At 36.5% G+C, this 14,242-nt stretch overlaps 1 protein-coding gene across 1 annotated transcript in view; it reads left to right on the top strand.

The window, feature by feature from the left end:
• Positions 1–14,242, top strand: part of LOC145660850 (putative RNA-binding protein 19) — a 76,655-nt gene that overhangs the window by 21,643 nt on the left and 40,770 nt on the right. Inside the window, exon 4 of the mRNA XM_081726273.1 lies at positions 1,018–1,288. Coding sequence (XP_081582399.1) covers positions 1,018–1,288 — 271 coding nt within the window. The remainder of the gene's footprint in view (positions 1–1,017; positions 1,289–14,242) is intronic.

The following is a 14,242-nucleotide window of genomic DNA, read 5'->3' as shown; positions in this document are numbered from 1 at the left end:
TTGTTGTAGGTAATTGTCCGCATTAGAGTTAGGTTATTAAGCAAACTAAGTGTTAAACGTTATACAACATAAGTAAATAGTGAGGAAATGGATTAAAAGTTGTAAAGTTCGAAAGAGTACAAATCTAAAATAAGAAATAGGCAAATTCATTGAACTGGAACGACGAGGATTCAAACCGTGCCTTCTGTTGCCAAATTGACACACAACTTGAGCTACGAGCGATAATGACATATTTCCGTATGTGTTGAGCTTCGTAGTAGGATATCTGCCTGGTATGTATGAAACCGAAATTGGAATTCTCATTACCTTAGCGATCAGTTTCCAATGCCTTTTCTCTCTGTATCCTCTCTCATCCTACAAACATACACTAATTTTTTGAAAAAAAAGAAAAAAAAAGTATGTGAGAATTGTAATTTTGTTTGTCTGTTTCTATAACATTTACGCTACTACAGTACTCCATTACGAACTCCTTTGTGGCTATATGTTAGCGTGCGGGTCTTCAGTGCGTTTTGTTTTGAATTTTGTTTTTGGCGAGTCCAGTGTAACGTCATCTGGACTTCTATAAAGCAGAGATGATTTTAGTGAGGAAGGAGACTCCCAAGATGTTGATAGGCTTCAGTTAATTTCGTGTAAAGTTAGGTCCAAACCAATTAATGTTTCACCTCTTTCTGATTGTATGAGTATGATTTTAAAAATTGAATATATTAGTATTTTTATATTCTCCTTTAGATCATGTTTCTGGAAATTGTAATCTAAAGTTTATCGTTAGGAATGAAGCCAGCGCAAAACATTACGTATTATTTATATTAATCATAGTTTCATGTAGTGGTTTTAGTATTTTCAGATTAATCTTTTCTCACGTAAATAGTATTTTGAAAATGACTTAAATAAGTCTTACGATCCTTAGAAAGAAAAAAAGTAAGAATAAGTACCATTATGTTTAAGTATAGTTAAACTTCGAATTTACATAAAAAAATGGTACTTCATGGCATAATTTGATATGATTCTCTGTTGTAGTACCTGAAGATGAAGATGATAAAAAATAAAGAGGATGATAAATCTGAAAAATCAAAGAAAGAGAAGAAAAAGAAAACTCCCGTGGAACTGTTTACAGTTGTAGTTCGAGGGCTGCCGTATACATCAAAGAAGAAGGATATCAAACAGTTTTTCCACCCGTTAAAACCCAAGAGCATGCGTCTTCCACGAAATGCAAGGGGAACAGCATATGTGGGATTCAAAACAGAGAAAGAAATGAATAAGGCCTTGAAGAGGCATAAGAGTTTCTTAGGTAAGATGGTTGCAAATTAGCAAAAGTGCTGTTTGTAGTTTAGCAGAATAAACAAATTTAATTGAATAATTTCATGTTAAAAGGCATGTTATAAATTATTATGCACATTAATATTGGTTATTATTTAATTTCTATTGACAATTGGGTTTTTAGGATGATCTTCAGATCGTCATATTTAGTCACGTCTTTTACGAAACTTGATTTTGGGAGAATTCAAAAAGTCCGGTGAGTAGTGTTGTAAAAAAACGTTTTTTTTGTGAAGTTTTTTTCAATAAAAAACATCGTTCTTTTTCATGTTTTTTTTCAAATGTCTGTTTTTTTTCTGGCAACTATTATTTATTGATTTATGTTGCAGATTATTGAGATAATCAACAGAACTTGAGTCGAAGCCCTCGTAACTTACAAATCGTTTGTTTCTTTATACCTATACGAGCAAAATTATGTGATTATTCCTTTCGGACCCAGGTCATTTTTGGCGTTTTTCTACATTTTCAGTTAGTGACTTATTGCTTAAAAACCATTCATTCGATTGATATGGTTAAGGCCTTGTTTTTTTAGAAAATCAATGTGGCTATGTTTTGGTGTAAGTTGCATTGCAGTGTTCCAAACGGGTGGGAAATTATTGAGGGAAATGTAAGGGTGAAAATTTACAAAAAATTCCCTAACCGAATTTCAAAATTTTTTGTATCTAGCACCACTGCTGCTATATGGGTTCAAGTCACCTAAAAATTTCTTTGGTATGTTGACAAGGTACAGTGAAATCCTGAACTCGCTGGCTTCCATTCAAAGAGGGAAAGAAAAAATTCTCTGTCATCATACACACGAAATTTTGACACTTTTTACGCCTCAGAAGCAAAAATCAACAGATATGTCGGAACTACAGCTTCTCTAATTATCCCATTGAAACTTTTTATGGTGCGTTCTGTAGGGCAAAGAGGAAGCTTTCAGATAGTGGTACGTTTGTTTCAATGTAGCTAGCAAGAGTAACAATAGAGCGGAAAAGAGAAATTTTCCGAATTTTTTACCTAAAATCGGAATTAATTGTTTTGGCTGGAAACGCTGCCATCAGACAGACGAAAACTATCTGAAAATAAGCCTTAGTACTCCAAGAATATATCCTACAAGTATCATGGCAATATCTAACAAAGTAAGCATAATTTCTTTAAAAAAATATATCATTCTACCTCAGAAATTTACCATTTTCTTACCATTTCCAGAACATAGTTTATTATAAACCTCAATTGTACTTCCCCTAATTATTCTAGTGAAACTTTTTATGGTGCGCTGTGTAGGCTAAGGACGAGGCTTTTTATACACTGGTACGTTTGTTCGAATGTAGCCAACAAGAGGGAAATAATAGAAAAAAGGGATTTTTTTTTTCAAATTTGACCCTAAAATCTGGAATTAAAATTTTCTGTAGCTGGCAGCACTGCTATCAGACACACACAAACTATCTTAAAATAAACTTTGGTATCCCTCTAATATATCCAACAAGTACTGTGACGATATCTAATAAAGTAAGCATGCCAATAAAAATATCTCATTCTACCTTAAAAAAATCACAAGTTATCTTTCCAATTAGAGAACAAAGTCTACTTTAAACCTCAACTGTACTTCCCCTAATTATCCTATTGAAACTTTCTATAGTGCGTTGTGTAGGGCAAAGATGATACTTTCAGATACTGGTACGTTTAGCCGATACTGGTTTGTTCCGATATAGCCAACAAGAGGGAAATAATAAAGACAAAGCACACAATTTTCCCAAAATTTCCCCCTAAACTCTGGAATTAAAAATTTTCTGTAGCTGGCAACATGCTACCAGACAGACGCAAACTATCTTAAATTAAACATTGGCAACCATTAATATATCCTACAAGTATTATGGCGATATTTAAGGAACAAAGCTTCTAATTACCAAAAATATATTACGGTAAACAGAAAAGTAGGGAAAAACTAGAGAAATCAAGGGTTAGAACCTAAATGCGAATTTTTCGTGCGACCCCTAATTACCCTATTGTAATGATCTGTACTTGCGTTTGGTAAGTAAGGACACATGTTCGATTGGCGTAAGTTGACTTGCACTCGGACGTATAGGTACGAATTTATAAACAAAAATTTCGATTTTTTTTGCCCAAATTTAAAGAAATTTTAATTTTCCTAACTGGCAACACTGCGCGCAGGCCAGTCCAATTGATGTCAGCAGTTAGGTATGCATTCGAGGTATCTACCGGGCAAGTCTTAAGGAGGTCTTTCTACAACGAAGAAAGCTACAGGAAAAAAAGAAGTAAAGGAGAATCGAAATTAGAAAATTCTCGAATTTTTGACTGGGGTAAAATTTGAGAAGGAAATTCGACACCAGGAGAAAAAGAAATTAGTATGATAAATTATGGTCCAACCATATTTGGCAAGAATAATATCCCGATATCTTAATTATTGTCCACACAGAAGCGGATTAAAAAAGTGACACACCCGTGTGTGCCACTTTGGCCAACTGGACCACCGAGTGTACATTTGATTACTTTTTTTGACTACTAACCCGTGTTGTTGTAGTTATAGTCTCGACTAATAATAATATCGTTGTTGTAAACAATAACTTTATTAAGGAAAATTTCCATCTTAGTTCCAACACTGTTGGTGAGAAATGCAGGGTGTTTCAAAATGAATATCAGGGTTTTAAGTCTTCGTAGTACTTATTACATTTTACGTATAATTTTAAGCAATGCATCAAGTAAAAGAGCACCTCAAACAGTCTTTGCTACAAGTGTTCGATGTGAGATTCATTCGTCAGACGACGCACATCTATTCGATAGGCGAGAAAGGCCCATAAACTTTCCGCCATATGGCACAAAACACATTCAATTTAGGGGAATCTCGTTTCAACTGTACCATCTCCTGAGGATTTGCTGACCGCCAGGTACAAACATTATGAGTGTTCACATTAGCTCTTAGGTGAAATGTCGATTTATCACAGAAGACGACACGATCCAGAAAATCTTCATTGTTATGCAGCAATATTTTACTTGCAAAATTGGCACGTAAACCGTAATCTGTAGGCTTTAGATCTGTAACAACTGCAAACGATAAGGACATAGTTGCAAGCGTATCCTTAATATTCTTCACCCAGACGGTTGCACTGTAACTGCAGATTCAATCTTTATTAAAACACAAAAAGCTTTCTGCTCTCTAGTCTCCATCTTTGCTACTTGCTCTTTCTAACGGCAGACAGAAGAAACAATGCATGTGCATGCGTGCGTACAAAACTGTTTGAGTTGCTCTTCCATTTGATATAATATTTATAATTGTAAGTTCATTGTAATAGATACTACAAAGTTTCAAAACCCTAATATTCATTTTGAAACACCCTGCATTACTTCAAATTGTGTCATCCTATAGTCGTCTTGTATATACATATCATCAAAGCCGGCCCTAGGCAATTTGTCGCCCCGTGTAATGACATAATTTGCCGCCTCCCCTTTCTCCAGAAAGAACAAATCTTAAGAGTTATGATTTTAAGTATGGTACTCCAGCATGAACAACGAAGGGGAGGGTAAGTGCAGTTGCACTCAGAAAGGCTTAAATACTTACTAAAAACGCAATCCTGTTGTGTCTGTTTTTTCTTTAAATATTAATCTATTATGTTAGTGAAAGATAAAGCAAACACACCTGCACACCTGGAAAGATGGTAATCCTTTTTATAGAATTCAATATCGAGCTTCAATCTCAATGTATCAGTTTGCAATTCCAGTGCAAGTAGCTCTTTCATCTTTATTTCTTGATTTTTCAAATACATCTGTTAACATTAAAAAAAAAGAAAAAAAAACTTGTTTCTATCTTCAATGATAAGGAACCTGTTTCTGATAAAAACATGACTAGTTGTCATATGAAAACTGTGATAACTTACTAAATGAAACAGATATTCGCTACTATTCGAGAATTGAATTCTTGCATTTGACAACAATCAAGCAATTTATGCTTTTATTTATTCGACCATTTGCTTTAGCATTGTCCATGTGATCTTAAACTAATGCAACCTAAACATAATTTATGAATGTAGTATTCAAATAGAAGGTCAGCTTAGTAAATGTAACTACCATCATCGTGAAGTCTGTTTCCAACAAGAAATATCTAAGTTAAATAATATACTTATGACAGATTTTGCCATACCCTCCAAAGTTGGCGCTTCACACAAATGCACGTGTTGCATATATGGTAGAGCCGGCTCTGCATATCATATATATCTAGTCGACATATTATTTATATATGAGAGTTAGAAAAATACTAGTAGGCAAATTAGTATTAGTTTTTACCTTTAGACAAGTTATTTGAATTTTATACTGTTCGTGACATTATTTTCATATTTATTAAAGGCCTAATTTCACGAAAAAACAAAATTTCATTTCTACTTTTATTTCTTAGTTGATATTGATGAAAACTGCTGAAACCCGAATTGTTAGTAGGTATGTTATTCATGTAAATTGTAAAATATTTGTAGCGTATCAGTATCTAGCGTTTAATTTATGTTGCATTTTGCGGTGATTACACCTACATAAAAATATTTCATACTTAAATAGACGTAAGATGCATAACAAATGACTATGTGAAAAAAAACGAAATTTAGAAAAAAAAACCTAGAGGCAATGTATTTTTTCTAAAAAATACGAACGGTTTTTTTTTTTATTTACAACACTACCGGTGAGTTTGTATATATAGCTCTATATGTTGCAAATTCGGAAGTAATCATAATTTAATTAACTTCTACGTAATATCTTCAGAGCGTCAGTTGCTGATAACATTATGTTTGTACTTATCTGACCTGGCAGGCATTTTTATCAAATAAATATTTTTTGTCAGTTCTACTGCTATAGAGAAATGACCTATTGTAGTATCTTTTTTCCCCCTAAGTTTTGTATCTCATACAGGGTGTTTCAAAACAACACCGACAACGTTTGGGAGGTGATTCCAGACACTAAGATAAGACAAAAAGTATAGACCAACCTGGGTGCACAAATCAGGGACGGCGCTAAGGGTGGGCGGGGGTGGGCAACCGCCCACCCGATGGATGGCCTCGCCCACCCATCCGCCCATCCCAACAGAACAGGGGTGTCATTAAGGGGGGACAGGAGGGGGCAATTGCCCCCCGCAAGATTTTGAGGAATACATATACTTTATCGATTGTCTACTAATATACTAGTGCAAACTGTGAAAGTCTTATGTTGTTGGTGTTCTTGCCCCCTCAAGCGAAGACTGAAATGACACCCCTGCAACAGGAGAATAATAAAGGTGACCAGTGCCGGATTTAGGTTTGATGGGGCCCTAAGCTATTGAAGATAATGGGGCCAATTTATTTCTAGCATTCTTTTTCAGCGACAAAATTTCGCCTTTTCTGTTTGAATATATGCTATATGGTAATTTATGGACCTAATACATATCTATTAAGTAAATACGTTTTCGTGTATATTTCGTTAATTTAACTTACTGTTTTGAATACATTACAGAAAAACTGTAAAATTTGTAAAATTAGCGGTAGTTTAATTTGGTACCAATAAAGTACCTTGCCGATCTTTTTGCACCAACTATGATCCACGCTCCACGCCATGCTTCTACAATATATGGAGACCGCATCATTTCTCATTTCAAGTTGTTTCTATTCAGTTGGGTAAAGTTTGAAACGTTTCCAGGGATCCGTGTAAGTAAATACAGTCTAAATATCATCCAGGGTTGGTAATTACTGCCTGAAGCTCAACTAATCGTGTGAGCTTTTTCCAGGTCAGGTTACTGGAGTAACTCAAAATGGAATGCAACCCTCGAAGATTACACAAGGTGTAATACGACACAAATTCGCTGGAACCAGAGGCGAACTTAGAAGGTTAAAACTGGAGAAGGGGCAACTAAAACCCAGATTATGATAGATATATCGTGAGTTTACTCTAAACTTTCAAAAATAATGGCTTCAATTATTTTTGTCACTCAAAAAACTGGGATCGTAGACCTCTCCGGCCCCTGGCTAGATACGTGTCTGGCTGAAAATCATAAAAACATCGTTAAAAAACCTAACTGTTGCACTAAAATTATTATAAGACATATAAATGTAGGTAGCATCTTTTTACTGCGACGTGAAAAGATGTTGGTACCTTGCCTTGCTATGTAGTAACCAGTGGCGTATTTAGGGGGTGGCTTCCGGGCTTAAGCCCCCCCGAAATCACTTAGTATATAAAGTAAATGAAATATCTTGCAGAATTTTCACATTTCCAGGCCAAGTCCCCCCCCCCGAAAGTTAGCAAAGCCCCTCCCGAAACAAAATCGTAAATACGCCACTGGTAGTAACTAGTGCCGATAACCTAATGGATTCAGCCTGTTGCATACTAACTTACACAAGGTAAATTCGGGCAGTTCTGAACGTAACAATACATAAAATACTGTTAATATATGCAAACGAACGACTCATATGCCTAGAACGAATGGATGAAATCACTACGATTCGTGCTCCTATTCTTTCCTTTAGTCAGGGGCGGATCCATTCTGAATGTTTAGGGGGGGGGGGCAGTCGTTCGAAGTCAATAGGCCTTATTTTATGTTTATAATACAAAGGTGAAAATTCTTAGGATAGGTTTTATTTTTAAAATAAAAACATATTCAATTCTGGGGGGCGATCGCCCCCTTGATCCGCCCCTGCCTTTAGTGATCCATTATTGCACTCTATAGATCACTATATGTGCTCCTCCCTGACTAAGCGGTTAGAGTACGCACCTTTGGCGTGGGAGACCCGGGTTCTATTCCCGGTGGGAGCTCATGTGGTTCGGATTCCACGTTAATCAGTAGGTCCCGTCTCATGTAGCCTCGCTGCTGAAAGGGACGTTAAACTCAAAATCAACTCAACTCTATAGATCACTATCAAAATCAGTGCCAAGTTCTGAAAGTTATGAAAATACTTCTGCAAACTACTTTTCATACTTACGTACAGCGAAATAAAATAGCTATAATTTCGCGATGTAAAGATTATTGCCGCTTAGGGCTTAATTCCTTTATATTTTACTATTATTTCGCGAGCTTGTCGTTTCATGCCTTCTTCTTAAGCATCCACTGTTACCAGACTCAATTTCTTGTCGAATTCCAAATGGTACAAGAAAGGGTAGCACTAGAGTTCTATCCGCATACAAGGTACTGTATCACTTATGCTGTGAAGTCTTATTAAAGTAGCTAAGTGTAATGGCTGGAAAACAGGGTCCCGATTACAAATGGGGCTCTGAAACAAAATCCCCATTACAAGCGGAGCTGGGAAACGAGGGTTCCATTATAAGCGGGGCTGGGCAACAGAAATCCCATTGCAGGCGGGTTGGAAAACAGGGCCCTATTACTTGCTTCATGAGAGCTTAATACATAACAGTACAGAACACCGTTGTTGTATGTGCGTTTTATCTTATTTGTTTTTTTCTTATTATTTGGAAATGACATTACAGCCATTTTTTCTTTAAAATTTTTGGGGCCCCCAAGAGAGCTATAGCTTGTTTAGCTTAAACGCAAATCCGGCACTGAAGGTGACATCCTGTACTTCACAAGCAATAGGTATTACTTTCGATTGCAATGTAATAGGTTCTATGACTCTGTTTAACTCTGCAATAAACAGTGATTTTAAGGCAGATACTTGTAGTAATATAATGATGCCAAAAGTCGTGATTAATGAATAGAAGTTTAACACACACGCACAATTGTGCTATTGAAACGCTAGTGTTTGTGTGTGCTGCACTGAAAAAAAAGTGCTTTCTAAAAAGCCAACTAATAATGGACAGAGCTGGCCAGTATTATCTATTGTCTCATTTTGAGAAAGAGAGGGAGGAGAGTAGTGCTTTGTGTCAAGGGCGCCGATCCTGGGGGCACAAGGGGGCCTGGGCTCCCCCAAAGCCCATGAGCGACCCCGCATTTTATTTATGAATATACAATATTTGGCATAGTTTGAATTCAATTTGTCTTAAAATCCTCATGCATGCCTTCTGCATCTGAATGCCCCCACCCCCCAAATTTACAGAGAAATCGGCGCCCTTGCTTTGTGTTGGCGCGATTGCTTCTTATAAGAGAGTTCCAACTTGCAATTGTTTACAGCAATGTACCAAATGTCTTACCCGTGTGGCATTAAACAGATTTGTAAAAACCCTTATTATAGCATTGTTGAGTTGATCTCTGTTGCGTTCAGAAGTCTTGGCGGTAGGTGTTTGTTCAGCTAATATGTCGAAACAATTTAGCGATTTCTTCTCAGGCTCGGTGTCTTTCTCGTGTTCAAAGAAGCGCGATTTTCAATCCGTTGATGTTAGTGATAATCCCTCTTCTTCAATGGGGAAAAAGACAAAAAATACAAATACATGTGACAACCAGGATTCGCAATTTGAAGTGTTCGATTTCGAGGAAAGTGAAAATGAACTAGATGTTGGAGAGAGCGAAGACGACAGCAGTGTTTCTGAAGTTACTCATTTATATTTTTTGTCTCTTGCTTTCTTGTAATAAATACTTCAAAGATAAAAATGTTTGCAGCAGCCTATTTTATCCTTGTTTTACTTTACCTACTTATTGTGTATTTTATGATATTAACGAAAAGTAGAGTATTATCTGTTAGTCTGCGTTGTTTGAACCTTCTTTTATTTCTATGCATTCATGTGCATTCTTGGAGGGAGAGGAGTTAAAGCAGTCTTGAACTTCTTCGACTACACAGAACACACCGTTATTATTATTTAAAAAGCTGAAAGTAGAGGTAGTGTGTGTGCCACGCGGAATTCGGTAGGTCGAGCATATTGCCACGAACTCCCGCAGCCCATCCTAAGTCCTGCATTTCTTCAGTCTTACCAGGTGAATGCTGGAATGGCACCTTCTATAAGGCCAACACAGCTGTTTTCCACATCTTTGTTTCTCCCTTATTTCGGTCTGAGCCTTAGCCAACTAAAGAGTATAAAAATTGAAATTTAATTATTGTCTACATTGCCCAGTTCTCATTTTCGTTGTCCGCCCACCCAGCAGGTAGGTCCGCCTCTTTCCGCCCACCCCATCAAGCGTTCCTGGCGCCGTCCCTGGCACAAATGCTTTCTTTCGGAATTGTAGGCTATCGAAAACTTGAAAAAATGAATTTTGAAGGTCCATAGCTCCAAAACTATGGGACCTACGTTAGTCGGATCAAGACTTCACTTAGGAACTAGTGTGTGCCCTATCCAAATATCCATGTTTCAGAACCCTGCGATACTTCCTGAACAATTTTTATAGAGATAGTTGGTGAGTACTTCAAACTATATGCCCATAACCAAACTACCTCTATAAAAATTGTTCCGTGAGTACCTAAGGATTCTATAACATGCGGTTTTGGATGGGGCACATATTAGTTTCTAAGTGAAGTTTTGATCCGGCTATGGTAGGTCCCATAGTTTTGGAGCTATGGACCTTTAAAGTTCATTTTTTCATATTTTCGGCAGCCTGTAACTCCGAAAGAAAGTATTTGTGCACCAGGGGCGGTCACTCAATGGAATGAAGGGAATGAATCATTCCCTTGTGATATAGGAATTAGATAATATTATAAAGTACTGAAATAGTTTACTCAAACCGCAAATTATTTATGTTAAAACCTTTTTATTTTACTTATTTCTAGGTTTAAATACGCCAGAAGCTAACGTAGATACAGTCATTCCAACGCGCAGCTCTTTTGATGTATTTTGCGCAGCGCGACCTAGTCGGAACGAGCCGGCTCAATTGCCTTGCCGTGCCGTGGTGTTGCGAGTGGGAATGCATTTTTGTAAGCATTCCGTAGAAACAAGTGTGTGCGGCGCGGAGTAAATATTTATTTTAATGAGTTAAAATTTGGATGTTCAGGATTATACTTGGCTTCTTCAAGAAAAACGTGGATTATTTCACAGGTTTATAAAGTGCATCTCTTTCCTAATACTTGTGGCGGCTATGCTAGGAAGGGAATGACTGTCCAGTTTGCATTCCATCAGCTTTAACCTATGACAGCGTCGACGCAAGCCAGTGAGGAGAGCGGGATGGGGGAAATACAAGATTGTGCATGCGTGTTAGAAACTTTAAAAGGGCGGTCACTTAATTCCTTTAGTTTTCAAGATAAAAAAGAAATAATTTCACAAGGACGATATACACCTGATCGGTTACATATACAAACAAAAACAAAACGCTGTATTCGTCATTTTAATAAGCAACAGTATGAAAAGACAGACTGGTTATTTGGTTGTAGGAAAACTTCAAAATTGTACTGCTGGCCTTGCCTGTTATTTTCAAACGAAAAAGGCACTTGGAATCAGTCAGGGTTTGATGACATGAACAATTTATTGAAAGCCACGCAACGTTATCAGCAATCACAAAATCATATTCGATATCAAACCTGTCTCACAACTTTTGGCTCAGTACGAATAGACTTTCAGCTAGACCAGCAACTTAAGCAAGAGACTATTAAGTATAACGAGCAGGTGAAAAATAATAGAAAAGTTGTACGACGAATGATTGATGTAGTCATCTTCTTGGCTTGTCAAGAACTTAGTTTCAGAGGCCACTTGGAAGATAAAGACTCAGTTAACAGGGGGAACTATATTGAATTACTTCAGTTATTAAGGAAATATGATGAAGTTTTAGACAACCATTTTCAAACAGCTACAGTATTTTTGGGACTGTCAAAACATATACAAAATGATCTGATTCGAAGCGTTGCCACTGTCATAATAAATGAAATTAAAAAGGAAATAGCTAATTCATCTTTCATTTCTGTGATACTAGACGAAACGAGTGATATATCATCACATTCTCAACTCTCAACAGTTGTAAGGTACATTCTTCCCGATGGAGAAGTTATTGAACGATTTCTGGGCTTTACAGATGTCAGCTCAAATCGCACTGCAAGCGCTTTAGCACAACATGTTTTCCAAACCCTCGAGAAGTATGATAGTGGTTCCAAACTAGTCGCTCAGTGTTATGACGGTGCTGCAGTCATGTCTGGCGAAATTAATGGCCTTCAGAAGAAAGTTAGGGATAAATATCCTGATGCATTGTTTATTAATTGTTTAGCACACCGGCTTAATTTAGTACTTTCCCAGTCAGTGTCGGTTATCAAAGAATGTAAAAATTTTCTCATGACACTTAGTAGTTTTACCTCTTTCTTTTCAAATTCCACAAAACGGATGGCAGCTTTAGATTCAGAAGTTAAGAAGAGATTTCCTAAAGTATGTCCCACTAGATGGAATTACAATTCAAGGCTTATTCAAACAATAGTAGAGTACAGAAATGAGTTGACGAATCTGTTCTATACTATTTTAGATAATCCACAAGAATGGGATAAAGACACATATCATGAAGCCCGGGGATTTGATTCTGTGCTTTCTGACTTTGAGTTTAACTTCTTGCTACTAACGTTCAGCGAAATATTTTGTTTAACGGGCTCCCTCTACGACGTACTCCAGACCAAGTCACTTGATATAAATTACTGCATTAAAAAAATGAAGGAAACAGAGGAAATTCTGAAAGTCAAAAGAAATAATTTTGATTCAGTATGGAACAATTATGTCGCAAATGTAGGCCCTCCGAGGAAAAGACGTTGCACAAATGACGGTAGTGATATGAAAACACATTATCGTCGTTTATATTGTGAAATATATGACGGCATATGCAGCCAGATTGAGCTTAGATTCAGTAATTTAGGAAAATTGACATTTCTTCAGTTACTTGATGAAAAGAACATACAGAAACCATTTCCAGATGCAGAATTTTCTTCACTGAAAGAAGTTATGGCCAATACTTCGATTTTGCCCGGCTCAGGAGCGAACTCTGCGTTGCATATTCTACAAATGAATATTTACCAATAGGTGTTCCAAAACTACTTATCTATTTGAAAAGGACTGGATTGTCATCGTCTGCTTTCAAAGAACTCTAATAAACTTTGTAGTGTGATTGCCACAATACCAGTTACAAGTTCTACTGCTGAACGCTCTTTTTCTGCACTTAGACGAATTCACACATTCTGCAGAAACACTGAAGATCAAGAGAGACTGTCTTATCTATCCTTGATATCTATTGAAAAAAAGCTGGTGAAATTGCAACAAGCAGAAAGTGATGATGAGTTTTATAATTGAGTGATTGAAGAGGTTGACAAGAAAGGGAGGAGAATAGATTTAAAATTTAAGTAAGGTAGTGGATTTTCTAATAGGTTGATTCAAGAGTTTTTCAAGAAAGAAATAATAGACCTAAAATTTAAGTTACATAGTGAATTTTATGATCGGGTAATTGAACAATTTGACAAGAAAGGAAGAAAAATAAACTTAACATTTAAGTGAAGTGTTAAACAGTGGTGACTTTTTTTTAGCGGATGATTGAAGAATTTGACAGGAAAGGAAGACGAATAGACTTAAAATTTAGGTGACATGGTGAATTTTATAATCGAGTAATTAACGGAGAATTTGTCAGGAAACGATGGAAAAATTTAAGTGACAAGTGAGTAATATTATAAAATATTTCAATTGTGTGTAGTATTAGCTACCATAACAATTGCTTCCCTCATTCCATAAGTCACCGACCGCCACTGCACCCAGGTTGGTCTATACTTTTCGTCGTACCTTGGCGTCAGGAATCACTTCCCAAACGTTGTCGGTATTGTTTTGAAACACCCTGTATATATATATCAATATAAATTTACGAATAAATGTATTTCTAAATATGAGGTATATATAAATTTTTCTTCTCTTCCTAATTATTAGTCTGAAGGAAAATCTCAGCACATTCTTTTCAAGCGAATTAAAAAAAGTAATAAAACGAGACTAAATGAAAGACCAAGGAAATTGATTACCTGTTTGCGCAGTAATTTCATTTTGTCGAACGATAATTTCAGTTTCCTATCTACAACTATCTGTAGTCTTGTTCAGGAGTTGAGTAGCACTGAAAAGATTTACTCTATTTCTTCAAAAACTCCTATCCTTAGTGTATGAT

Source organism: Thermobia domestica, chromosome 9, assembly GCF_964235325.1.
Source record: "Thermobia domestica chromosome 9, izTheDome1.hap1.1, whole genome shotgun sequence".
Classification (NCBI taxonomy): Eukaryota; Metazoa; Arthropoda; class Insecta; order Zygentoma; family Lepismatidae; genus Thermobia; species Thermobia domestica.
This window is presented reverse-complemented; position numbering and strand designations above follow the sequence as displayed.